Source organism: Barbus barbus, assembly GCF_936440315.1.
Source record: "Barbus barbus genome assembly, chromosome: 29".
NCBI lineage: Eukaryota > Metazoa > Chordata > Actinopteri > Cypriniformes > Cyprinidae > Barbus > Barbus barbus.
This window is the reverse complement of record NC_136757.1, coordinates 3,428,981-3,456,408: the sequence shown is the minus strand read 5'-3', so window position 1 is coordinate 3,456,408 and position 27,428 is coordinate 3,428,981. Positions and strand designations below refer to the sequence as shown.

The 27,428-nt window shown below is 35.9% G+C and overlaps 2 protein-coding genes across 4 annotated transcripts; one reads left to right on the top strand and one right to left on the bottom strand.

The window, feature by feature from the left end:
* The first annotated feature begins 569 nt into the window (after positions 1-569).
* Positions 570-19,164, top strand: LOC306849828 (glutamine--tRNA ligase-like). Of its 2 annotated transcripts, none has more exons than XM_079385165.1 (23): positions 570-715; positions 868-1,018; positions 2,817-2,926; positions 4,112-4,187; positions 4,267-4,331; positions 4,422-4,475; positions 5,354-5,408; positions 10,713-10,778; positions 10,924-11,009; positions 11,527-11,613; positions 11,697-11,796; positions 12,099-12,177; positions 13,958-14,197; positions 14,279-14,371; positions 15,850-15,987; positions 16,081-16,168; positions 16,443-16,589; positions 17,173-17,274; positions 17,387-17,479; positions 18,158-18,285; positions 18,391-18,457; positions 18,693-18,818; positions 18,909-19,164. In XM_079385165.1, exons 1-23 carry the CDS (start codon positions 605-607, stop codon positions 18,957-18,959), a joined length of 2,313 nt encoding a protein of 770 aa, XP_079241291.1. In that variant the 5' UTR covers positions 570-604; the 3' UTR covers positions 18,960-19,164. The 2 variants fall into 2 exon arrangements, with proteins under 2 accessions (XP_079241291.1, XP_079241290.1); XM_079385164.1 differs by having other exon boundaries at positions 10,707-10,778.
* LOC306849829 (uncharacterized protein) lies at positions 19,164-26,016 on the bottom strand. 2 transcript variants are annotated; one of them, XM_079385166.1, is made up of 9 exons: positions 25,860-26,016; positions 24,067-24,279; positions 23,637-23,755; positions 23,196-23,465; positions 22,758-22,801; positions 20,985-21,056; positions 20,811-20,873; positions 20,579-20,617; positions 19,164-20,487 (listed from the first exon to the last, which is right to left on the bottom strand). In XM_079385166.1, the coding sequence occupies exons 1-9, from the start codon at positions 25,926-25,928 to the stop codon at positions 20,105-20,107; spliced, it is 1,272 nt and encodes a 423-aa protein (XP_079241292.1). In that variant the 5' UTR covers positions 25,929-26,016; the 3' UTR covers positions 19,164-20,104. The 2 variants fall into 2 exon arrangements, with proteins under 2 accessions (XP_079241292.1, XP_079241293.1); XM_079385167.1 differs by lacking the exon at positions 20,579-20,617 and having other exon boundaries at positions 19,361-20,366; positions 25,860-26,014.
* Between the last annotated feature and the right edge of the window lie 1,412 nt (positions 26,017-27,428).

Below are 27,428 nucleotides of genomic sequence, written 5' to 3'. Positions count from 1 at the left end.
AAAAGTTTACATACTAATAATCTGTGTTTCCTGGATGATCCACGACTATTTTTCTGTGTTGTGATAGTTGTTGATGTTCAATCCCTTGTTGGTCCTGACTCTTGAACATTTTTAGAGTACACAGAAAAAATAAAATGTAAATATGAGAATTAACTATTTAAGTAGATAATTAGAGAGAAACATCAGAGAGAACGTCTGGGCTGCTAAAGTTCTCTTTCTATCGGAGAATTCTATTTTTAATACGAGCGTTCTAAAAACGTCCTAAAACGAGTTTAACTGGCCATCAGTAAACGATCCCTGGGTCACTTCCAGTCTTTTTCCACTGTGGTCTTGATCACATCAGCCGTAGCTAAACTGTCCTAGTCTAGAGGTCCTTTACATAACTTAGTTCAAAACATTTAAAGATATTTATTAATTAACAATTAGTTGCACTTCACATGGCAATGCTCGACTGATGCAACTGTGTGTCAACAGAAGCGCACCGATGATTGGTGGAAGGATGCACAAATCTGATTGGAGAAATCATGGTTCGCTCCAATCCGAACACGCGCGTGCTGAGGGCTGTGCTTCTGCGGGGCTGGCGGAAGCGTGTGCAGGAAGAGAAATGGCGGACGCGGTGTCTATCTTCATGTCAATTGGCCTTAGTGAGCAGAAAGCTAAGGAAACATTGAAAAATGAAGCACTCTCATCAACACTCAAGAAGGCTATCGAACAGGTACATAATTAATTAATACGCATAATAAAGCAGTGCGCTGTCAACCTCACCAGCCTCTAGAGAACTTGCATGACAGTTTCTTTACCCGTTACATGCACAAGAAGTATTTGGAAAAAGTAGTATTATTGCTGATGTTACTGTTTATTTTTCAGGCTCAAGGGCTGCTGGGGTCCGCTAGCATTGATAAGACTGCAGGCACTCTGCTGTATAACATGGTGACACGACTCAAAGACTCCAGTCGACTGTCTTTCCTCACAGAGTACATCATTAGACAAAAAATAACCTCAGAACTGCAGCTGTCAGGTATCAGATTGGCTTTACTCTTCTGTCACTCTGTGTTTTTTTCTCCAATTTCTATAATGTTTTGTGTTTTAGAGATCAGTAAAACTAGTTACATTTTTGTTTTAATTAAATATATTTTATGCCATTATCAAAATGATGCATATGTTGTGTGCATTTCTAATACAACTGTTAGTGTTTTACAATAAAGGTAATGTTATTTTTATTGCAAGAAAACAAACAACACTTAATTGAAGAAAATAATATACAAGGAAAGTGAAAGAGAAAAGTAAAAAGACATTAATTAGGGATGTAACGATTCACTCGATTCACGATTATTATTATTTTATTTTTTTTACAAAATGAGATTTAAGATAAATTAAATGTGTCCTTTTATTATTGCTTGGACAAAATGCAGCACGTTTCTTTGTGAAATTGAAATATAACATTATAATTATAGCACTTGCATATTATTGCTCTGTTATTGGTTTTGATTGCTTCTATTCGATTCGTAAGTTGCTTTGGATAAAAGCCTCTGCTAAATAACAAAATGTAAATAACAAAACAAAATAGAAATTTTAAAACATGCTCCAAATCCAATAAATAAGTAACACAAATAAAATAAATCTCTTCATATAAACAAAATAAGGCTTTGTCTGTGCTCTTTCCATTTAAAATGAGAGGCAACCACTGCAGTTTAATCACGATCCAAACAAAGATGCAGCATACATGCAATATGAGCAGTTTTTAATCTAAATTAGATTGTATAATTTTGAAATTTGAAGCAAAAACAGAATGGTCTGACTTCAGTTTTGTGAAACTACTGTATACATTAAATATATCTGCATGAAATGAAACAGCAGATGAGCTGAATGAGACGCCAATGCACTTTCTGCAAGCGTTTCCTTGGTTTCCGCTGAAAACAAAGCAGCACTTATGAACTTTAATATGCATTTTATACAGATTCAAGATGACAAGAAAAAATACCATCTAAACTTTTCTAAAGACAGTAAGTTCCCCTCAGACATGCATTCATATAAACTCCTACCCCTAATTGAATCGCGATTTGTTTAGCATCTCAACTGATTTGAATTGTCACGTTTGAATCGATTTCCATCCCTCAGCATTAATTTGTACAAAAAGTAATCATACTTCTTTTACAAACTTCTTGTTCTTACTGTTATCAATGAGATTAAGAGGTTTTACAATAAGGGCACCCCTCATAATTATAAGTCAATTAAATTCAGCTATGATTGTGTGACTTTTCAACGCAAAGTTAATGTATTTACTCATTAATCATGAGACATGAAACTGGTTGACATTGGCGAGATTTATTAGACACTTGATATCAACATAATTTGTACAGTTTAAAAAAAAGAAAACACAAACATACATGTGAAGAGAAAACGTTATAAAGAAGATTAGATTGTCAGAAATATCTGTATGTATCAGCACTGAAAATTAACCCCCAATATGTGACCCTGGACCACAAAACCAGTCTTAAGTGTCAATTTTTCAAAATTGAAATGTATACATCATCTGAAAGCTGCATAAATAGCTTTTCATTGATGTATGTTTTATTAGGATCGGACAATATTTGGCTGAGATACAACTATTTGAAAATCTGGAATCTGACGGTGCAAAAAAATTAAAATATTGAGAAAATCGCCTTTAAAGTTGTCCAAATGAAGTTCTTAGCAATGTATATTACTAATCAAAAATGAAGGCTGCCATTAGCGGGACCCTTTCTCATGGTTCAGAGGGCTTCAATAATTTGCATTTCACCACTTGCTGACATTTTTATTTCTGATATTTTTCTCAGCGGCGTTGGACTTTATAAAAAGCCACCCTCAAGAGAATCTGGATCGACGTGAGTTTGAGGCTGCCTGTGGCGTGGGAGTGGTGGTCACACCTGAGCAGATAGAAGATGCGGTAAGGACACTTCAGAATGTTATTATTCTTTAGATGAAAACTGAGATGCTTTTAAAAAGTTAAATTGTGTGAAAGTTCAAATAAAAAGTTAAAATGATCAAATAAAAGTTCAAATGTGTGCTGGACATTTGTTGACTGCTTTTCCTCCGCTGTCTGCTCCAGCTCATTAGCGTTTCATCAAAAGCTTTTTTTAATCAAAAGTTTACGATGATGATGATGAGAAACACCAGGTTCATCTGAATGACGTGTCTTTGTTCTCATATTTATTTTTTATTGTTTATATAGTGGCCAAGCATCGAAATGGCAGTGTTGGGTGTAACTACTTACTAAGTAATTAGTTACTGTAATTTAATTACTTTTCCCTTGAAAAAGTAAAGTAAGTGATTACTTTTATTTCTTCTGTAATGTAATTACAGTTACTTCTTATGTAATTGAACTTAGTACTGTGTATAGACAATATTTATATACAATACAATACACTCGTGGATTTAACATCAAAATTTAAAGTCTAACCTTAAAATGCATGGTTTTTATGTAACCTTCTCACTTTAAATGGTGAGTTAATAAGAATATTGGTAACACTTTAATGTCCAATTCTCACTAATAACTAGTTGGTTATTAGCATGAATATTACTGGGATATTGGCTGTTTATTATTACTTAAAAAGCACATATTAATGTCTTATTCTGTCTTATTGTTAACACTACTTTACTAAGTATTAATAATCAGTAATTAGGAGTATATTGAGGTAAAAGTATGGTTCGTTCTTAGTTAATAGTTAAGTGTGAGAATTGGAATCTAAAGTGTGACCAGAATAATTTACGTAGTTATCTATTATTAATTTGAAAGTATCAAAAGAACCATTTCATGTCTATCCTTGCATCATTCATTAACTTTGATGTAGGATTTAGATAGTAATTAGTAATAACGTAATTAAATGCTTTTAGAGAGAGTAATTTGTACAGTAATTTAATTACACTGTTGAAGGTGTAATTAGTAACTAGTAATTAATTACTTTTTTAGAGTAACTCACCCAACACTAAATGGTTTCCTCGGTTTATTGATAATAATTTTTTCAATATTTATTAAATATACTAAAAATATGATAGATTTTCATAGTTTTCAATTAGCACTTTATGAATTCTAATCTGTCATTGACTTATTAATAATGTAATAATTCCACAGGTTGAATTGATTATCAGGAAGTACAAAGATCAGCTGTTGGCAGAGAGATATCGCTTTAACATGGGGATGCTCATGGGTGAGGCAGCAGATCATATGTGTGTGAATACAGTCATGTGTAGTGCTGCTGAGGAAGAGTTTTGGTTTGTGCTCTTCAGGTGAGGCCAGGACTGCTCTCAAATGGGCTGATGGGAAGATTGTCAAGAATGAAGTGGATATGCAGGTTTGTGTGACAGTTTTACTACCTTGCTCAAATCAGTCCAAATCATTGTGTATCATTTTCGGTGCATTGAAAACTCGTGTTGTTTCTCAGGTGCTGCACCTTCTGGGATCAAAAACTGAGGCAGATCTGGAGAAAAAGCCCAAGGTATATTTTTACTGACTCTGTTTTCTTGTGGCACACACATACCCCTTTTCTACTGAAACAGTGCTGGTGAGGATCTGTTGCAAACCATAACAAAATGAAGTATCTCATAATATTTCCCACAATGATGTAGCAGTACATAGGCAGACTATGTTGTACCGGCCCAAAACTGCTGCTTCACAGAAGTCCTTGATTGCAAGACTTATTCCTGTTTTAAACTTCCTAAGTAGTTTGTCTTTATGCCTTTATAAGCTTTGATTTAGCAGTTAGTTATGTACTAACTAATGTACTAATATGCAGTTGATATTAAAAAACGCTTTAATCTGAGACAGAACTAATTAAATTGTTCCCCAGGTGCTTTCTGTGTGCGTTCATTTTGACAGCAAATTTAGTTTTAGTCATAGTCTTTTAATAAAATGCCATTTAGTTTTAGTCATATTTTAATCATCTCAGTTGTTTTGGTTTTAGTCTAGTTTTAGTCCAGTAAATATTAGATGCAGTAGGTTTAGTTGACTAAAATCTAACAGGTTTAGTTAAATGGTAATGCATTAATTAACCATCTATTAACCTGTTATTATGAATGGCATTATAATTTGTGTACGCTAAATCATGTCCCACCGGGTCGATACGTTACAAGTCAAATGTGGGCATCTAACCTCCATACCATGTATATGTTTCATGCCAGATTGAGTTGTTGTTGTCGGGTAAGAAGAACAAAAACAGGTTTAACCGTTGTTCCTTCTGAGGCATGCACAGAACAGAGTGAGTTTTGGCTACACCGCTGGCACCTGCAGCATGCTGGTTTAAAACACGTAACAGAGATTCTTGTAGTTGTTATGTGAACTATGCTGCTGTGAAATGTTTTTTTTCTCTTATTACAGGCTGCCAAACCTAAAGCTGCAGAGAAAGATGTGAAGATTGAGCAGGATGTAAATGGTAAGACAAAGCCTAGATTTAAACTGCTGATTTTATCTGGCCAGAGGAGAATGACACTATTTCGACAAACGATTTCCCCGTCTAAATACTGTAACGCTGGTATAAAGCCACCCAGCTTTATATCAAGCCGATGTAAAGCTGCTTTGACACAATTTGCATTGTTAAAAGCGCTATATAAATAATATTGACTTGACAAAGAAACCTATAAGAATTTTTTTTTTTCTGAGCACTTTAATGTGACTTATGCTTCTTTGGTTGTGTGTAAATTAAATGCTGCATCAGAGATACTACGTTTGGGCAGTATGGCGATATATTGTGGCGACTATATAAATTTTGGTCACACTTCATATTAGGTGGCCTTAACTACTATGTACTTACATCAGAAAATAAGTACAGTGTACTTATTGTGTTCATATTGTATTGTAAAACACTTTTGTTGCTATTGAGGTGGGAAAGGGGTAGGTTAGGGACAGGTTTGGTGGTATGGGTAAGTTAAGGGTGAGTTAAGGTGTAAGGCAGGGGTGGGGAACGTCCGGCCTCCGGGCCGTATGCGGCCCGCGAGACAGTTTGATCCGGCCCATCAGTCAATTCAAAATCCCCCCTCCTCCCTCAGGAAGAGAGAGAGAGAAAAAAAAGCTACACAGCAATTAATTTTCCTGTGATAGAAAAATGACAGATATATATATAAAAAAATAGAAATATAATATTATAGATAATTTATAATTATATGAAATAGGGTTGCCTGTCTGGGTCACAGTCAGCGTGAACGTGAAACATGCACGTAACGTTCACGGTTGTCGTCGCTGATAAGCATCATGGCGACAGGCAAGAAAAGAAAAGTAGATGCAGAATGTCGTGCTTTTCAAGAAAAATGGACAAACGATTATTTTTTTGTTGAAGTCAAAGGCAAGCCAGTCTGCCTAGTTTGCGGAGATGCGCTTGCAGTGATGAAAAAGGCCAATCTCGAGCGTCATTACAGCTCGAAGCATGCTAAACTGATTGAGTTGCAAGGACAAATGCGCTTGGATAAAGTTAACACTCTTCGGCGGAGTTTGAGTGCCCAACAAGCAGTTTTCACAAGACCGCATTCTGACAGGGAGAACGTTATTCATGCAAGTTTTGTGGTGAGCGAGCTAATAGCAAAGAAACTGAGACCTCATTCAGAAGGAGAGTTCGTGAAAGAGTGTCTTGTTGCCGCTGCGGAGCTGCTTGCACCAGACAAAATAAAACTCTTCCAAAGTGTCAGTTTATCTCGAAGAACTGTCGCAGAACGGATTACTGATATGGCTCAAGACATTGAAACAACACTGAATGACACTGCAAAAAAATTCCAGTTTTTCTCTCTGGCCTGCGATGAAACAACGGACATAACTAATACCGCCCAACTAGCCATCTTTGTGCGTGGAATTACTGCTGAGTTTGAAACGACAGAGGAATTGCTGTCTTTGCAATCCATGCATGGCACTACCAAAGGTGAGGATTTGTTTGAGCAAGTTGTTTTGGCAATGAATAAATTTGAATTACCATTTGAAAAGTTAAGTGGCCTTGCCACAGATGGAGCGCCAGCCATGCTTGGCTCGCAAAAGGGATTAACTGCATTGGTCAAAAAAGAAATGAGTCGTCTCAATCTTGATCCAAGTGATTTAATTGTATGCCACTGTATCATACATCAAGAGAGTCTGTGTGCACATTCCCTGAAGCTCCAGAGTGTAATGACAACTGTTGTTTCCACCATAAATTTCATCAAAAGCAGAGGGCTAAACAGCCGCCAGTTCAAAGAGTTACTGAGTGATCTTGAGTCCGAGTATGGAGATCTGGTTTACCATTGTGAGGTGCGATGGCTGAGTCGTGCAGATATGCTTTCACGGTTTTACAATTTGAGGGAAGAAGTAAAACAATTCATGGAGATTAAGGGAAAACCTGTTGTGGAACTCAGTGAAGACAAGTGGCTGTGTGATTTGGCCTTTATGGTGGACATAACCAAGCACCTGTCAGAGCTGAATGTCAAGCTCCAAGGTCCGAACCAGCTTCTCAGCTCTCTGCTTTCAAACGTGAAATCATTTGAGGCGAAATTAAAGCTGTGGCAATTGCAACTGGAAACGGGTAACACTGTGCATTTTCCTACTCTACAAGAACAAAAGCCTGCTATGACAGCTGAGTATGCTGGTGAGTGTGCAAAACTGCATCAGGCATTTGGCGAGAGGTTTCAGGACATGAAAAGTAAACAAAATGAACTGAACATATTTGCTACGCCATTTAATGTGGAACCATCTGAAGTACCTGACAACCTACAACATGAAATAATTGAGCTGCAAAGCAATGACGAGCTCAAAGCAAAGTACAACAACCTCCCTCTGCTTGAGTTCTATAAACTGTATGTACGTTCTGAGGATTTTCCCATTCTGAGGAGACATGCACTGAAGTTTGCATCTCTGTTTGGGACAACCTACTGCTGTGAGCAGTTCTTTTCAAAACTGACTCTTGCAAAGACTCGATTCCGCTCAAGACTGACTGACCCAAACTTGGAAAACCAGCTGCGAGTAGCATCGTCATCACTGCCATCTAACATCAGACACCTCGCCAAAGAGAAGCAGTTCCAACCATCGCATTAGAGAGGTTAGTGATATATGTTCAAAAATTTAGAATGGCCCTTAAAGGATGTTACAAAAATGTAAATGGCCCTTGATAGAAAAAAGGTTCCCCACCCCTGGTGTAAGGGATGGGTTCTACAGTGTAATTACATAAAGGTATTTTTTAAAATATAAGTACAATGTAAAAACATATATGTACACAATAAGTGCATTGTACCAAATGATTAAAGGGGTCCTATTATGCTCTTTTACAAAGTCTTTTTTTTTTGTTTGGGGCTGTACTAGAACATGCTCTCATGCTTGGTGGTTTGAAAATCGCATTATTTTTCACATAATTTACATTATTACAATACCTTTCTCCCCAGCCTGACACAAACGACTCTATTAGTTCCAGATTTGATGAAGGCCCACATTCCGAAAAACGAAATGTGTTGTGATTGGTTAGCTGTCCCAGTGCGTTGTGATTGGTAAACAGCTTAGACGGCGTTTCAGTATTGCCCCGCCCCTTGCCAGAACAGCAAGTTCGTCAATATTGCCATATCAGTTCAGACCCCGAGAATATTGAACAAGAGGATCGTGCAGAACCTTTGCACGTACGGATATTGCAAGACATATTAAAGTGGTAATGTTATAGTTGTTTTTTTCCGGCTAAATCACGTTTTAGATAGGATGTCAACAACAGCTTAAAAATAACTGCATTGACTACAGATAAGTGCAACGGTAATATGTATTATGTTCTTTAATTCTAACATTATAACATGAATTGCACTGAAACTGTTATACAGTTGAATTCATTTATACCATAGTCCCACAGACTTGCACTATTTGTGGCCGCATATATATGCAAATGAATTCTCTGCCAGCAGGAGGCGCTGTTGAAGCGGAAGAGATCGAGGTTTCCCCGGTAACGCTGTACACAAAACAGAGCTCTGCTCACAAACCCTGCTTTATTAGACATTATATGCAAGATGACAGCCACAATTTTCTGAAAACAGTTGGTTTCCAACAATATAATTTTATCATTTTTATATCATTTTATACAATCGATTTTGAAACATGCACTGCCCCCCCAACCATTCAAATTTCCATAGGCAGGATTTACAATTTGTGATGTCACAAATACAGGAAAACAACTTTGTAGTCCAAACGAGCTGTTTGTTGTAGTTCTTGAAAAGGATTTATTTATTTTTTTTACTAAATATCTCCCTTTGGCGTGGACTTTGAGATTTGTAACTTTGTAGATCGTTTTATGACTAAAATTCCACTGACTAAAATTCAAAAAGTGAAAAAGCATAATAGGACCCATTTAATTTAAATGTAAGTGTAACATAGTAGTTAAGGCCACCTAATGTCAAGTGGGACCTAAATTTTCTTTTGGAGAGATTTTGCTATACCGTGGTCATTGCGGTTAGGGGTGTGCTCAAAATATCGATTCTTAGATACATACCGATATAATAAAAAAAGATACAGTATCGATATTCTAGCCCTTAGTATCGATACTCCGCCCAGCCATTAGGGGGCGCAGCGGCGCCCGCGAGTTTCAAAAAAACTCATGGAAAATGTTAAAGCAAGATGTAGCATTTAAGCGATTTCATAGTGAAATATGTTATGGCAGTACATGGTGTCACAAAAAAGAATTATAAGAAGATTTAAAAAGAAGTTAAGAATAATAAGAAGAAGATTTTGTGCTTGTGTGAGCTCAGACTGTACCCTTGGAAAGTTAAATGTTGACTTGTGGTAATTTCCAGATTAATACAATTTGTGTACAATTAATCAGAGCACTTAAAGTTGCAAATATTTAAGCAAAATGCACTTTGTTATAATGCACTTTTGTCTTCAATAAATTGAAGAAAAATGCAGAGTTCTGTTTGTTGAGTAAATGTGTTCAGCATTAACTAATTGGCTCTGGCCCATGTATTTTTATTGAATCGTATCGAATCGTGTCACATTGTATCAAATCGTATGGAGACAGCTCTGTATCGAGGTACGTATCGAATCGTGACCTGTGTATCGAGGTATGTATCGTATCGCCAGGTTCTCCAAGGTATACAGCCCTAATTGCGGTACTGTACGTAAAATATTGCCATGCAAAGCAGGACTGCTCAATGTCAGCATTAAACTGAAGTTGCAATAATCTTTTCCTAACTATTGTGATGTATATCTGAGTGAAATGGCCTCTCAAATGAGAAACAAATGTAGGGTGGGACTTGATCTAGTCCATCAGGACCTGATTGAATCATTGTAGTTTGCTAACAGTTGCGATCTCATGTGAGTGACAGGTTGCTGGAGGGCAGGGATTATTGCCCCAGTGTAAATCAGAAAGATGTGTCATCATCAGGGAAGGGGAACTTAATATTTTGGATTGAAGTGGGCATGTAATATAAATTCACCTAATAATCCATCTATTTTCTAAATGAATGTTATAGATTTTATTGTAAAAAAAAAAAGATCTCAGTAATAATTAATGTAAATTTCTTAACCTGATCTTCAAGTGAAAACTACAGGCTTCTCTCTGGTGTCGTATGCTGGACTTCTCCAATAATTTAGTCCCGTTAACCCTGCAAGCTCACGTTCATCTACCTTCATTCTTGAGTGCAACACCTGCATCTCAACAATATAAGATTCATTTTACGATGAATTAAGTTTTGATTACCTGCAGCCTAGAACCCAAACCTGTTCTTCATCAAATCTATTTTCTGTTTGTGAGGTGAAGCGAACCCAGAGGGGAAGTCATTGATGGAGCAGCTGAGAGGAGAGGCGCTCAAGTTTCATAAGCCAGGTGAGACTGTTGACTTGTTGATCATTGGCAGCTGCCTAGAGTTTGAAGCAGAAACACAGTACTTTATGCACAGCTCTGTACAATGCACCATCAGGGGAAAATTGGCTAAAAGTATATCACGTGGTTTATTGTTCTCTCTCTTTAGGGGAGAATTACAAGACTGAGGGTTATGTTGTAACGCCCAACACCATGAATTTGCTGAAGAAGCACTTGGAAGAGACAGGAGGACAGGTATGACCTGAAGTTTACTAAATGCTGCTTAAAGGTCTTTTGGTTAACATTATCCAGTATCCTGCGTGGCCTAGGTGTCATCAGAGGTGGCAGAGGTTATTACATTCTGATGAAAGATTAAGAAGATAAACAGTTTTGTTTTTTTGGTGATATGCTGATATTTTAACAACCAAAAATGTTCGGCCGATACTGATATTGCAATTATATTTTTATGTAGCCTGTTCGATTCGCTATTTAATGTAGTTAATGCTCGACTAAATCTGTCATGAAACCATGTTTTTATTACAGTCACTGTTTAAATGTTTATATTTCAACACTAAATAAGAGTAGAAACATAATTATTAAAGATGACATCCTAATTTTGGTCTCGGACCAGAATTTTCATTTTAGTGCATCACTGGTTTTTTATCTTTTGAATTATTGTCTCTGATGAAGTGTGCACAATAAGACCAGAAACATGAATTAAGAAACTAAACTGAGCTAATTCATATTGACTGAATATTTTGTTTAAATCCAGATCCGCACCCGTTTCCCCCCTGAGCCTAATGGGATTCTGCATATTGGTCATGCCAAAGCAATCAATTTCAATTTTGGTTATGCCAAGGTACACACACACACACACAGACTCACTCATATGAACCATGTATAACAAGAAATTCCTTTCTGACCTCATGTGTCTGTTTGAAGGCCAATAATGGCATCTGTTTGCTGCGGTATGATGACACAAACCCCGAGAAAGAGGAGGAGAAGTACTTTACTGCCATCAAAGAAATGGTGGAGTGGCTTGGTGAGTATTAAGAGCAGTCAGGCTAAGCCTGATTGTTGTTTACATCTGATATTCAATGTGTAGTTCACTCAAACATGAAAAGCAGACACTTAATGCCTGCTGAACCACCCTTTACAGCAGTATGTGCTTCCAATGCATTATGCATTTCAACCCATTTTAGAACAAGTTTTAAAAGGAAAAATAAAAAGAATTGGCTTTGTATTGGATGACAAAATATTACAGTGTTTCAAATGTGAACTTTTCTATTAAAGAGCATTCTTCACACACAGATGTTTGCTTGTTTGTTCTTTTCTCTCACTCAGGGTACAAACCATACGCTGTCACACACGCCTCTGATCACTTCCAGCTTCTCTACGATCTTGCTGTTGATCTCATTCGCAGGTGGGATTACAAATCTGATGCCTCAGGGCTCTATGCCCCAGGCTTTGCATGATTGTTTTAGACTTTGTTTCATAGTAATGAACTTGGTAAACTTTTACTTTAAAAGATAATATAAAGGAGGATGCGAAAGTATGTGAAAACATCAGGAAATTCAGTATACAGTGGGGCAAATAAGTATTTTATACACTGCCGATTTTTCAAGTTTTACCACTTACAAAGAATGGAGAGATCTGTCATTTTCATCGTAGGTACACCTCAACTGTGAGAGACAGAATATAAAAAAAAATCCAGAAAATCACATTGTATGTAATTTTTAAATAATTAACTTCCATTTTATTTCCAAGTATTTGATCACCTACCAACCAGCAAGAATTCTGGCTCTCATAGACCTGTTAGTTTGTCTTTAAAGCCCGATTTGGTAATTGTTTCTCATATGGACGTCTGTAAAAATGAATTTACGTATCACCTCAGTGATAAAACTCATGGATTCAGACAGCGATGTATTCACAGTGGAGGAGTGAGTTCTGTGATCCTGCGAACCAGAGAACATGATTGTGCTGTAAATAAAATGAATTTTATTTACAAATTTATTCTTATTATCGTGTAAAATGTATTTTAAAATACTAATGTAAAATATATTCTTATTATTCCAACGATATTTTATAATGTATAATCATATAATCACCTATTTATTATTTGATTATTTAAATCTCCTGTTTAAAAATAGGAAAATACGCACTATAGTTGTATATAATTATATGCGATATATATACGTTTATAATACACATTTTAAAATTGTACTGCATACTTGCTGCTGCCATAATAAAGACCCACTTCGAATGTTTATGTGCTTTTCTTCTCTTTCTGCTCTCACTCGCTGTGCTGGAGCAGTTATGAAGTATTGTTCTTTTAAATACTTAATTTCCAGCATTTCAGAAATAAATATGTATGCAAATTACACCGAAGTACAACAGTTACCGTACGGTGTTCGGGAGTGCTCAAAAAAGGGTTTAAACGCTGAATTTTGAATTGATTTCTTCTCGTAAACTCAGAGATGTGGATTCGGACGGCAATTAAATTACCACACGACCTTGGTGTTTGTCAAAAAACAGTAGGTAATTTGTCCGGGGATTTTCTCGGGGGTGGTGAGAGAAAAACACAGACGTCTTGGATTCGGACGGCAATTAAATCACCAACTACCCCCTGTATATGGTGAAAATCACTTACGTCCCCCTGAGAAACAATATCGGGCTTAAGAAGCCCTCCTATCCTCCACTCATTACCTGTATTAATTGCACACTGGATACACTGGAGACTGGAGTAATGATGCTGAAAATTCAGCGCTCCGTCACAGAAAAAAATAATATTCTAAAGTATATTGAAAAAGGAAACCAATATTAGAAATTGCAATAATATTTCACAATATTACAGTTTTTTTCTGTGTTTTTGATCAAATAAACACAGCCTTGATGAGCATAAGAGACAAAAAAAACTGATCCCAAATTTTGAACGGCAGTGTAAACACTGTTTTCGGATTTATCAGTCGGAATGATTTCTTTCCGATTAAAACAAAAAGTGTCCATGTAAATGTGGCTACTGATTCACAATCACTTCTGAATTGGATAGATCGATATCCTTGAAGTTGAACTTACTTGGTTTTATACTGTGTCGCTTAATTTTTTTTGAGCAGTGAAATTACCAGAGCGATGACATTAATGTGTGCTGTATCTGAATGTGGTTTATATGATGGACTATTGATTCATTTTTGTTTTTGTGTCAGGGGTCATGCGTACGTGTGCCACCAGCGTGGAGAGGAACTCAAGGGTCACAATGTCCCTCCTTCCCCCTGGAGAGAGCGACCCGTGGAGGAATCTTTGCTTTTGTTTGACAGGATGAGAAAGGGCATGTTTGCAGAAGGAGAAGTCACTCTCAGAATGAAGATGGTGATGGAAGATGGAAAAATGGACCCTGTGGCGTACCGGATCAAATACACGCCACATCACAGGACAGGAGACACTTGGTAAGACACTTTATTTCAGTCACGTGGTGTGATTTTTGTTTATTATCGTTATGCCATTCTTTCCTTATGTCCTGTGCACAGGTGCATATACCCAACGTATGATTACACACACTGTCTTTGTGACTCCATTGAGAACATCACACACTCACTGTGCACCAAAGAGTTTCAGTCCAGGTATGTCAACATTAATAAAAAAAATAATAATCTTTTTCAACTAAAGCTGTAAACTGTTGGTACATGACTTTAAAGGTTAAAACTAACAAGCATCAAATTTAACAGCTTTTTAGATATAATAATCAACAAACAAAAAGAGTTGTGTACAAACATTTTAATTGCATATAAGACTTGAATATAATTGTTTCTTCTTCAATTTGTAGTTGAAAAATAAACGTTTTAATCATGACTGTAATAACTTTATTTTCATGATAAATTTATTCAAACATGCATTAAGTAAAACTTCACTAACAGGTTAAATAAAATATGATTTATGTAGTGTATTTAGCTTTTTTTTCTAGTTGACTAACAAGTGTATGAACATTAATTGACTTTCTTGGGCTAAGCATTATGTGTAGAGATGAAACGGTATGAAACTCAATTTTAGTGATCAAAATGATCGGATTATCAGAATTGTTTAAATGTGTGGTAAAAATGTTCAGTCACCAAACATCAAGTACTGGTACACACAATGAAATCATTCACCAAACCAACAAAAAATTAGCATTGCCATGCACTTTGTGTTTGCATAAACTTTACAATAATAACATTAACACTGTTGGATGAATTTAAATGAACAGAAGATGTTGATTGGGTGACTTATGTATACAAATGCTTATCTATATTGGTTCATCACAGTATCAGGGATGGTTCACTTGTTTAGTAGGCGTTGTTCTGGAATAATTTTTTATCCATATAGATTTCAAAATGAACTTAACTTGCACATTTTTAATGTCTCCTTTTACACACCCATTTCAGGTCTTGGAGTCTGAATCAGGTGTGTTTGATTAAAGAGACATGCAAAATGTGCATTTTGTTGCATGAGGTTTCAGGAACATGGTTGAAAACTTGTGATTCACTTGTGTGATTCGTGTTTTTTTTTGAGGTTGGGTTTTGCACAAACTTGACAGCAGTCACACTGCACATTTGCAATTGACTACAATTTCGACCAGTTGCGTGGCTAATGCTAGCAACATAATTATAAAATGTTCTAAGGATTATTTAATGTTATATATTTTATGCAATTTACACCTCAAAATAAATGTATATATTAAAGACCTGACGTTCACATGAGCTTATATGTTGTTTGTACTACAGACGATGTGCATATAAATGTAAATTGTAATGCAGTGATATACAGACTATTGAGTGAACAGCTGTTTTACAATAAGGCTTACCATATTGTGTTGTTTAGTTCATTGGAACACTGCATTGTCCAGTCAGCATTCAGGGCTCCAGTGATCCATATGCATTTGCAATTAAGGACAACTTTTTTTTATGTAGTTGAAATAATGTTCAGAATATGTTTTGAACAGCAAACTTCAGAGCACCCAGTAAATCAGTGTTAAAATCTTGAATAATCAATTTCTCTATGAAGATTAATTCGTAAATGCCTGTTTTTGTCTCTCTCTCTCTCTCTCTCTCTCTCTCTCTCTCAGACGATCCTCATATTTCTGGTTGTGTAATGCTTTGGATTTGTACTGCCCGGTGCAGTGGGAATATGGCCGACTCAACCTCACTTACACTGTTGTTTCCAAGAGGAAGATCATTAAACTGGTGGAAACAGGAATTGTTAGGTAACACACATGCATACAATTTTTTTCGTGGGTCATTTAATTCTGAACTGGAAATAATTGTAATGTGTTGGTCTCTTGTATTGTATTTTTTAGAGATTGGGATGATCCACGACTTTTTACCCTCACAGCTCTCAGGAGACGTGGGTTCCCTCCACAAGCTATTAACAATTTCTGTGCCCGGGTAAGAGAGAGAAAAAAAAACACACCGAGAAAAATGGTGTGGCATTGTATTATGTCACAAGTAGTACAAATCAACATACAGTATGTGAAAGACTGAATGGTAGCGTGAGCTAACGATCACCACTATTAATTGCTGATAGATTTTAAAATAAATAATATAAACAAAAACATTTCACTTTTGTTTATATTAAGGGGCTTGGAGTAAAGGTTGAGAACCACTGATTTAATAGGATTTGAATTTGTTAAAGTTTGCAACATCTCTTGTTCTCTTTTAGGTGGGTGTGACTGTTGCCCAGACCACCATGGAGCCGCACCTGCTGGAGGCGTGTGTTAGGGAGGTACTCAACGACACCGCTCCTCGTGCCATGGCCATACTCGAGCCTCTCAAAGTCACCATCACCAACCTGCCAACCAATGCAAAGGTAGACACATGCAGAAGTGCATTACATGGAACGATGTACAGTTAGCCAGTCCTTATCAACCTGCAGTTTTGCTGCAACGACTGGCTGCAAGTAAATTATTCTGCTTATTAAGTGGCTACTTAAACTGATGTAAATTAAATATTAATGTAATTAATTAATTTATATTTGAACTATGTAATTACATTTAATGAGGCTAAATCTAATTAGTTTAGCTAAAAGCTAAAAAAAAACTAAAAAAACAACACATAACATCTCCTTTGCAAAAAGACACACACTGAAACAATGTTATAGTATTTATTTCTATTTAAATAATTTGTTGCTTTTCCTATTAATTAGTACATAGTATCAATGCAAGGTCATTTTGGCTTTCTGTCATTCAGTTTTTTCTTTCTTTCTTTTTATAGATTTATGCTTATTGTTAAAAATAATACTGTACCTCTGAGGTAATTTACTGTAGTTGCTAGTTGTCTTGACTGTAGGTAGCACTGAAATGTTGCTATGGACAACAGTAAATTATAATTTAGGATATTTAGATGGGTGCATAAATGTACTTTTATATAAGTTTTGTTTCTCCCCTATTCAGAAGGAGGTTCGAGTACCAGACTTCCCAGCCAATGAAGCCAAGGGCAGCCATGTGGTTCCCTTCTCAAAGACCATCTTTATTGAGCAGAGTGACTTCAGAGAGGTGTTTTTTTTAAGATTTAAAAAAAGTCATACATGGATCAGTTTTGAACTGAATTAGCATCCCATATAAACAGAGCTGACCTGTTTTGCTGTTTTATGTGTATTTGCTGCAGGTGATGGAGAAGGGCTACAAGCGTCTGACTCCAGATCAGCCAGTAGGCTTGAGACATGCAGGATACGTCATCTCTCTACAGCGTGTCATCAAGGTGAAAGACCACTCACTTTCCCGTAGTTCACATGATCTACTTGGTTTTCTTGATTAGTTCACATTAAAATTATAAAATAAAAAAATATATATTTTTATAAAATTATTTTTAACAGTCAAAGCTTTGCAAAATTAGTCATAGGTTTAGGTTGTGCTTATGAAGGCATATAACAAACATTGACTAATACATGTTATAGCCATTTGTTTAATTTATTGCTAACTTTTAATTCACAAGTTGATGCACCATTCAAAAAACAATAATAATAATAATAAAAATACAGGCTAGAGCCCCATTACAAGTGAAAAGTGACCGTTAACATTTCAAGGTGAAATATTATGAAATTTGATTAACCTCATTTAATTGTTAATTCCTTAACTCAAGTGTTTTTGAATAAATCAGTCGAGTTAATGATTCAGTGACTAATATGTATTCACTTGTCACCAGCAACTGGTGTAACAATTAAAGGGTCACTAAAAAATGCCCACCAATGAAGCACAGACCAAAGCAAACCGAAGAGTGCAAATACAGACAACTGGAGTGACTCAAACAGTGAAATGTCCCAGTGTTTGTACATCAGCACTCTTTTTGTTAAGCAAAAATTAAGGATCAACTCAGAACTAACTGCTGAATGATGCAAAATAAATGATAATATTATTTAATATCTTCCTTTTTTGTCAGGATGGCTTTGGTAATGTGTGTGAGCTAGAGGTGACGTGTGCCAGCTCAGACTCTGTAGAAAAGCCCAAAGCATTCATTCACTGGGTGAGCGATCCACTGCGGTGTGAAGTACGCCTGTATGAAAGACTGTAAGTCTGCTTGTGCACTGACAAATTATGTCACATTATATAATTATATGTCATATTTTATGTCACATAGTGATGCATCTCAGTCTCTCTCGTTTCTATCTGTAGGTTTCACCATAAAAACCCAGAGGACCCATCTGAAGTTCCTGCTGGATTCCTGAGTGACATTAACCCTGTAAGGGAATGCATTATATAAAATGTTTTGAGCTGAAGATTTGAGAAACTTCTAACCCTAAGTATACGAGTATTGATTACCTAACCTCCACAAACTAATGATTTTATGCTATAATTAAACTAAAGCAAGCAACTGCAGAAAATGAATCTAATAATTTAGACATTACTCTTATTGGTTCAAACTTTTTGAAAGATTTGATAGTTTCACTAATCAGTTTTTCCTTTTTTGTCCTTAGAATTCCTTAACAGAGATTGAAAGTGCCTTAGTAGACCGTTCTGTGGGCAAGGCCAAAGTGTTTGATAAGTTTCAGTTTGAGAGAGTGGGTTATTTCTCCATGGACCCTGATAGCACATCTGAAAAGGTAATTCCAGAAAACACTCAATTATGTTCAAATAGATGAACATACAGTAGAGGAAACAATGCTTCATCTTTGTCACCGTTTCCTCCCCAGTTGGTGTTTAACAGAACTGTTACGCTCAAGGAGGACCCAGGAAAGATCTGACTGGACTGCAACACAGAAGCTGTACTTTCAGCTGCACAGCCATCATGCATCACAACGCAGCTTTTAATAAAATCAAATAAACCAGGCAATTCAATATATTCTATCCAAGCCTTTTTTTAACTGTACAAGTGCTGGGCTGTTTTGTATAACCTTTTCAATCTGCAGGGTTTTGTCATCTATGAAATAAACAAATGAAAGATTTTGACTGGCTTGATGGAACAGATTCTGTGAAATGGTGTTCTATTCAAAATATCCTTCACATTATGAACTGCATGGCTTTCTTGGATAATCCACCTTTCTTGTGGACAACAAGCAAATCTATTTAAATTTCTATGGGAGAATCATAGCTATTCTAATTTTTTTGTGATAACTGCAGAACTAAATGATTAAGTCACAGCTATATAGGTACTAATCATGACTTTATAGGTTTATTGTTAAATGTACAAAGGCCAGTATTAAACCTAAAACTACACTTTAAACGGGAGTTTATTGTGTCTTCCAATGAAAATAGCACAAGCTATTTGTACATTGTTTACAAAACACAACTGCACTATTTATTTAAACTATCCTATTCATGGTACTCAAAATCCATGAATTTTTGTGATAGCACATTATACTTTGTCAAAATAACATCTGTCACATTGTACCAGATTTTAAAGCACATTAAAATGGCCACCACAGAGAGCCCTGATGCAGTATTGGATATAAATAAACTTGGATGTAATTCACATTACATGGGTCTGGACAATGGAGATATCTGAAGCACATTTTCTCTTTGTATAGGTGTGTTCAAAGAAAAGGTATCAGTTACAGGTGACTGGACACCTTGAAATATATGTTGGCCAGCATAGGTGCAGTTATTATACGAAGTCATAAATATGACCTTTCAATGAGGGGGAAAAAACACAGGGTGAAACTTGATTTTTGGTTGATTTGTGGGTGTTTCATACCTGAATGGAGTCAAAAATACAACCACAAATGCTTTCTCTTATTACATGCACTGATGAATCGTGCACATCAAAATATAAAGTAAATGGGGTAAACACTGATTTCTTCTTGTAATGCTCAGGTTTCATGATGTTCATGCCAAGCTTCTCAAGGCTTATTGATTTAATAGTCTCTACACAGTTTTTAGATCTCTACGGTTAGTCTGTTTTCTCAAGGGTGTTATTGTCTTGCAAACAGAAAGTGAGAGTTTGGGGAGTGTTGTTGGATCTGCTGTTGCAGTATGGGTGCTCTCTTCTTGAGTTCTTAGGGGGTCTGCCAACAGCTCTTCGTCCAGTCAAAGCCCCCCTCCTCCGTGGACTTGTAGCTGGTAGTACATTGATCTGATTGATTATCGGAGTGGTCTCACCAAAAGAAAAGAGTGATGCCTGAAGAGCACTTTCAGTCTTTATCTGAAAGAAACTGGACACAAAAGCTCTTATAGGCAGTGTAAAACTTGCGTCCTCGTTCAGCTTCTTTCTCAGCATCCCAAAAATCTCCTCAAGCTGTCCATCTAAAGACCCAATGACATCTTCAGCAGAACCTAAACAAATAGATACAATGATAATGACTGTGTTGACTGTTAAAAGTCTGATTGTTGTGAGATTAATGTAAGATGCTTGAAGATAACGTACTTGGGCCTGCCTCGTTGTCTTCTGTGAAATGCTCTGCTTCTAAACAGAAAGACTGTTTGTATACACACTGCCGATGTAATAATCACAATAACAAAATGTCTGCTTCCATATTAAATCTTGATCTCAGAAAAGTCACAAGACCAGGGTAAGCGCATTCTGACAGGTCTGTTTTATATCTACATAACGTATGTGAACTGCATCTCACAAAGTGACCAAAGCTGAGTTGCTTCACCTGTAGTGATGATTGGTACAGCATCAACAGACACTCCATCTTCAATGCATGCGCTGTGTCCATCTGGTTGTTGTAGAGAAAAGACAATGTTGTGAAATCAATATCTCTTTATAGACGGTTATTGAGGTAGTCTCGTTTCATTTCAGTAGGTGCGTGAAATATGCTCCTATTCACCTGTCATTGCCGCTGTCTCCCATGATTGCTCCAACTCTAAGGGTTTAAAAAGCTCGTCTGAAATGTCCTTCCCTGAACATACACCCATATATTGCACAAGAAAAAAAAATGTAGTTAAACAACAGTTCTACTTATACAAACACTAATATTTTGTGTGTAACTGAGAGCTACAATTGAGTAAAAAGGTGGGCTGGGCAGTATATTGACTTTGTAAACATATCAATATCTTTTCAAAAACACAAGACTACTATTTATATGAATATAGAGTAGTGGGATGTTGCAAGTAAGTACAATATCCAAATTGTCCTAAACATTAGGCACGCTTTATTTTAAGCGCTTCAATAACATTTCATAAGCATATAGTTTAAAGTGCCTTATCCTTACATTGCATTCACATTTCATTCATAACTTACATATTCTCATCTGTAAGTGTTAGAAAGACGTGTGTATTTCCATTTTACATAAAGGATGCAGAGAGGGTAAGCGGTTTGGAGAATGGATGGATAAAGGCTCGTCCTGACATCCAGCTATGATGACACAGGTATTTCTGACTAAAATAAATTATACATTTTGTTAAAACGTCTGTTGTTAGTCAAATGTGTTGTTATAAGTTGGTCTAAAATGGCACATGCAATTGCATTTTTATAAGAGCAGTAACTGCAAAGGGATTATTGTAATGGGGTAAATCAAAGGTCTTCCAGTTAACATTTACTATGTGCTTTGGTTTTTATTTCATTTAAGTTTTAAATGCCTTAAAAACAATCATTTTTTTGGTTAAGAATGTAATATTTACTTTTTAACCCTTCATGTAGCCTATAGCCTAGTCTACACAGATACATTCACTATATTTGTTTTCATAGCGGTCCTTTTGCACATTGTCTGACCTGAGACACAGTGCTTAGCAAGCTCCATGGTTACCTATGGCGAGTCTATGTAAAGAAAACTCAACATTTACCCCACTTTGTAAAAAATATATAGAAGATATTTATGTGACCCTGCACCACAAAACCAGTCATAAGTGTCAATTTTTCACAATTTAGATTTAAAAATAAATAAGCTTTCCATTGATGTATGGTTTGTTAGGATAATAGGACAATATTTGGCTGAGATACAACTCGAAAATCTGCAACAATTTGAAAATCTGCAATCTGAAGGTGCCAAAAAATCTATCGCTTTTAAATTTGTCCAAAAGAAGTTCTTAGCAGTGCATATTACTAATATAAAATTACGTTTTGATATTTGTATGGTAGGAAATCTACAAAATATATTCATGGAACATGATCTTTACTTAATATCCTAATAATTTTTGGCATAAACTAAAAATCAATAAATTTGACCCATACAATGTATTTTTAGCTTTTGCTACAAATATACCCATGCTGCTTATGACTGGTTTTGTGGTCAAGGGTCACATATTGCATATTGCTATTCAGCCTAAAAATACAGAGATATGATTTTTGTCTATATCGCCCAGCCCTAAAATACGGTACAAGATGCCATACTATATTGTGAATGCAGTCATTGTTAAAGGTGCTCAAGGTGCATTGCCAGTCATGCTAAAGGCATCACACCTAGCAGAGTATATTCACAATACTGCACTGTATTGAATGTCTCATTGCTTTTAGAAAATGCAACAAGAAGACAATACTAAAGACACACATTTTCAATTAAGTTTAATTCTTCTAGACTATCTTATGAATATATATATATATATATATGTGTGTGTGTGTGTGTGTGTGTGCGTGTACTCCAGGTTTGCCAGAATTGTCTCACCTGCAGGTTCAGCACATGATTTCTGAAAAAGCTTGTGGTATAATCTGTAGTGAAATATAATAAAAATCATTATTCAATATTCATATAATATTCATAAAAATATCACATATATTGTGTTCTTAAGGTTAATTCAGTTAGTCAAATTATAAAATTCTTAAGAGACATCACAATATTTAGGATTAAAAATATAAAATATTTTGTTAATGATAGTTCACCACTTAACATTTCTAAAATCATTAAAAAATGTGTTAAACTTTTTCCAAAAATATGTGAAATAAACATGAATGCAGTTATTACAAAAAGTTTTAAGAACTTGAAACTAGATTTTTAAAGATATTTTAATGAAAATTATTTTTTGTCACTGACTCATAAACAGCTTCACTATATTAACATTACACATTTTAAATACAGATCTGACTATTTTTCTGAATGACTGACCTGTAGCAGAACTGAAGGTCTGGGCAAATGGATCGATCCGCAATAGCATAAGTATAATTATCGCCTTCCTCTTCCTGCAGGTTGTATTTAATAGTCTTGAGTGCAGATGAAGGAGAGTGACCGCTTTTGTAGAGCTGTTGTAGCTTTTCAATGGTGTCATTCGACACATCTCTCCTCCTCATGAACTCAGCTGTGTTCAGTCTATGATTATGTTCATTCCTCAAGTTCACATGAAGGAAATAGCCCTCTTCAATGTGTGGGTCTCCTGATCTGTGCATGGAAGGACAGATGAAGTATTATGTTTCAATGCAGAGTTTCAAAATAGATTGCATGATTTTCTGTAAATTAAATTTATTGTAACCAAAAGTTTGGGTGTTCAAATTTCTGGGTGTTCAATTCTGTTCAAACTGTATTGTGTTTCTGGTCTCATTTTTGTCTCACCTGGACTTTCTTTCATACATAAATCTCTTGAGAATCAGAAACATGGTGGCAGGGCAGTTGGTATTTTTGGTTGTCTTGGATGATGAACTGTATGTTTTGTGCTGGCATCTCAGATCCACCTGTGGAATATACACAAACTCTCAAATTTATACTGAACATGAAATCCCTTTTTCCCCCAAACATCTTTACTGTTAATCCTGTAAATACTTTTACAATGTCGTAAATCATAATTTAATTTCTTTATTACAATAATTGTCATTTTATTACAACAACGTCATTTTAGAGAGTGTTATTACACTAATGAATTACACACAATAAGAACAGGGATGTCTATTACGAAAGGTAAACAGGCTCAGTTTTGATATCATGTTGCCTTTAAAGTGTACATAAACAGTGTAATTAAAGTGTACACAAAAGTGTACATAAATACTCTGTATTTGTTGTAGCGTCCAGAGTCAGGGTATGTCCTGGATTTCCTCCATGTTAAAGATGAGGACTTCTGGAAGTCCTCCAGCCACTTCTGGACCTGCTCCTCTGTAGTCATCTGCAACTTAAGAGCCGCTCTGAAGTTTTCAAAATCCCCCGACATTTCCAGCAGTTCATGATGACAAAGTAGATGACTGTAGCCGGGTGGCAAGATTTTCTGCCATGAAAAGTGTCAGTTAATAAAACACACACACAAGAACGTAATGCATCCAGATGCTTCCATTTAATTTTTTTTGTCATTCTCATTGCTAGTACTGATGATTTGCATTAAATTTTCATTACTGTAACAGTGTTTTATTTATTTTTTTTACGGTGGCCGAGAGAGCTCAATGCGCTGCAACTTCAGAAAACACGTGCAAAAAGAAAAAACACCAGCAAATCAAGAAAACATCTTCATCAGTTTGACAGCACATGTGGTGCAAATGCGCACAACACAAACAAATAAAGAATTTTATTTTGCAGCGCGTTTCTTTATTTGATTGCATTGTGAGCATTTGCAGTGCGTTTGCTGTCAAATTGATGAAGGTGTTTTCTTAATATGCAGGTGTTTTTTTTCTATTTGCAGCACGTTTCTTTATTTGGTTGTGTTGTGAGCATTTGCAGTGCGTTTGCTGTCAAATTGATGAAGTTGTTTTCTTAATATGCAGGTGTTTTTTTCTATTTGCAGCGCGTTTCTTTGTTTGGTTGTGTTGTGAGCATTTGCAGTGCGTTTGTTGTCAAATTGATGAAGTTGTTTTCTGAATTTGCAGGTGTTTTTTTCTATTTGCAGCACGTTACTTTGTTTGTGTTGTGAGTATTTGCAGCACGTTTCTGTTTTTGCAGCGCGGTTATTTAATTGGTTGTGTTGTGAGCATTTGCAGTGCGTTTGTTGTCAAATTGATGAAGTTGTTTTCTGAATTTGCAGGTGTTTTTTTTCTATTTGCAGCACGTTTCTTTGTTTGTGTTGTGAGTATTTGCAGCACGTTTCTGTTTTTGCAGCGCGGTTATTTAATTGGTTGTGTTGTGAGCATTTGCAGCGTGTGTGTTGTCAAATTGATGAAGTTGTTTTTTTCTATTTGCGCCGCGTTAAGCTCTCTCAGACACCATAGTTTTTATTTTTTTTAGATATTGCAATAAAACTAATTTGTGTTTAATTTTAAATGCAGTACAACAAATGCTACCAAGGACACCATTATACTTTATGGTTCAAAATATTGTGCCATTATTCAATTTGAGAGAAAATACTCTTAGCTCTCATGCAAATACTTTCCCATTTGACCAACCCCCCCGAAACAAACAAACAAACAAAAAAGCTGAAGTTAGCTTTACAAACTATTGTGTTTTGCAGCAAGAATTATCGCACTGTATAATGTATCCCATTTAGGCTATGGCAACAGTGGTGATTGGTTCTGCATGTGTTTAGACAATCTGCGTTTATGTGTTTTAACCTATTTTATAGAAAGCACAGTTACACTGAGGAGCCACATGGAGTTAATAACTACGGTAATAATACATGCAATGGTATAACTATGTTACAACTATGGTATAAATTCATACTGCTTAGCAAGACTTTTATTAAAACATTACTTTAATAGGCTATCGAGCCGTATAATGTTAATGTAATTTGTTAACGCAAGAGGTAAATATTATAAATGAATCAAGTCAGCTATGCTAACATTAGCCAACTAGCTCACAAAAACTCAGGTCGTTCTTAAATGGTGAAAAGAGCTGCTGCTAATAATATAAATCACAACAAACCTCCACATGGTCTGTGTCCTCTGCTGCTTTATCCTCTCCAACACAATGCTGACACTTTAATAGTGTCATTTTGAGCAGCTGATCACAGCCGGAGAGCTAAACTTCTCGAGCGGGTCTAAAAGGTAACCGTCCTACGCAAAACTCTCGCGAGAATTACAGAGACTTGTTTGGAGTCCACCGCGCGCGTTCTCTCTATCAAAAGGCTTTACTATGCTAAAGCATTGGTAACATTAAATTACAGACATGCACATTTTCACTCATACAAAAACGATTGATACAATTACAGATTATTTATTTATGTGTTTGTTTGATTTATTTGTTTGTTTGTTTGTTTTTAATTGTTATTCATTGTTGATATTGACCAATTTATGTTTATGTCGTTTTGGGACAGATGCCATTCTAATTTATTTAGTTGAGCTGTTGCTTCTGTCCAGTGTCTTTTTTGTGTGTTATAATAATTTGATTTGATTGGGGGTTTTACTGAATTATTTTTTACCTATATTCTTGGCATGTCAATTTTGACTTTGTGCTTTGTCTCTCAGGTCGTTGACACCTTGTGGCATAGATATGTATCTTATACATATGGATGGCTTGTTGCTGAAATTTACACCAAGGTATATGTTATGTGTATGTCTAAGGGGCATGTTTTTAATGTGAAGTTATGATATTGGTCTTGACAGCTCAGAATATTGATATTTTAGTATTTTTGCAATGAACTGACAGAGCCAGACCATAAACAGAAGGCATTTGCTTTAAGTGTCTAATAAAGTAAGACTGGGTGCTGCAGACTATTTCAGAGCCCTAGCTAGTTCATTGATTTATATATAGAATAAAGTGTAGGGTGTTGTATGTGGATGTTTTTGGTCCAGTAATTAAAACCTCTTTTCTTTTCTTTTTTTTTTCCTTTTTGAATTTTGTAGTAGAAAGTACCTCATACACAAATAGAAATATTGCCCCTGCAATCTTCATGAAATAATTTTTAAAACTCCAACCGAATTAATCAGAAATGGCTGATCCTTGAGAAAAGCAACAAGTATCTGTGAAGGACATTATCTTTGGACTTGTAATGAACAATAACTTCCTTGTTAATAATGTACCTCTGCTGGGAAAATTGTATATACGTAAATCTAAGTACTTGAAAGTGAAACCAATGTTTTGTGCATTTTATAAAGAGTTTATTTCTTTTACAAAAGCCCTCAAAGTGATGAAAAAGAAAAATGCTTTAAATCTTTTGTCCTTTATAGAAGAATATGATTTACAGGAAAAACCATAGCCCCCTTTTATGTATTATATATATATATATATATATATATATACACACTCACTGGCCACTTTATTTGGTATACCTTGCTAGTACCGGGTTGGACCCCCTTTTGCCTTCAGAACTGCCTTAATTCTTCGTGGCAGAGATTCAACAAGGTGTTGGAAGCATTCCTCAGAGATTTTGGTCCATATTGACATGATAGCATCACGCAGTTACTGCAGATTTGTCGGATGCACATCCATGATGCAAATCTCCCACTCCACCACATCCCAAAGGTGCTCTATTGGATTGAGATCTGGTGACTG

Bases quoted from the DNA above. Each gene is read 5' to 3' on its own strand.
- LOC306849829 (XM_079385166.1), bottom strand. From the start codon at position 25,928: ATGACACTATTAAAGTGTCAGCATTGTGTTGGAGAGGATAAAGCAGCA. The intron at 21,057-22,757 runs GTGAGACAATTC...GTGTATGTTCAG, and splicing joins ATCATGTGCTGAACCTGCAG to GGAAGGACATTTCAGACGAG. The intron at 20,488-20,578 runs GTACGTTATCTT...CTATTTGTTTAG, and splicing joins AGACAACGAGGCAGGCCCAA to GTTCTGCTGAAGATGTCATT.
- LOC306849828 (XM_079385164.1), top strand. From the start codon at position 605: ATGGCGGACGCGGTGTCTATCTTCATGTCAATTGGCCTTAGTGAGCAG. The intron at 14,372-15,849 runs GTATGTCAACAT...TCTCTCTCTCAG, and splicing joins ACCAAAGAGTTTCAGTCCAG to ACGATCCTCATATTTCTGGT. The intron at 17,275-17,386 runs GTGTTTTTTTTA...TATTTGCTGCAG, and splicing joins AGCAGAGTGACTTCAGAGAG to GTGATGGAGAAGGGCTACAA.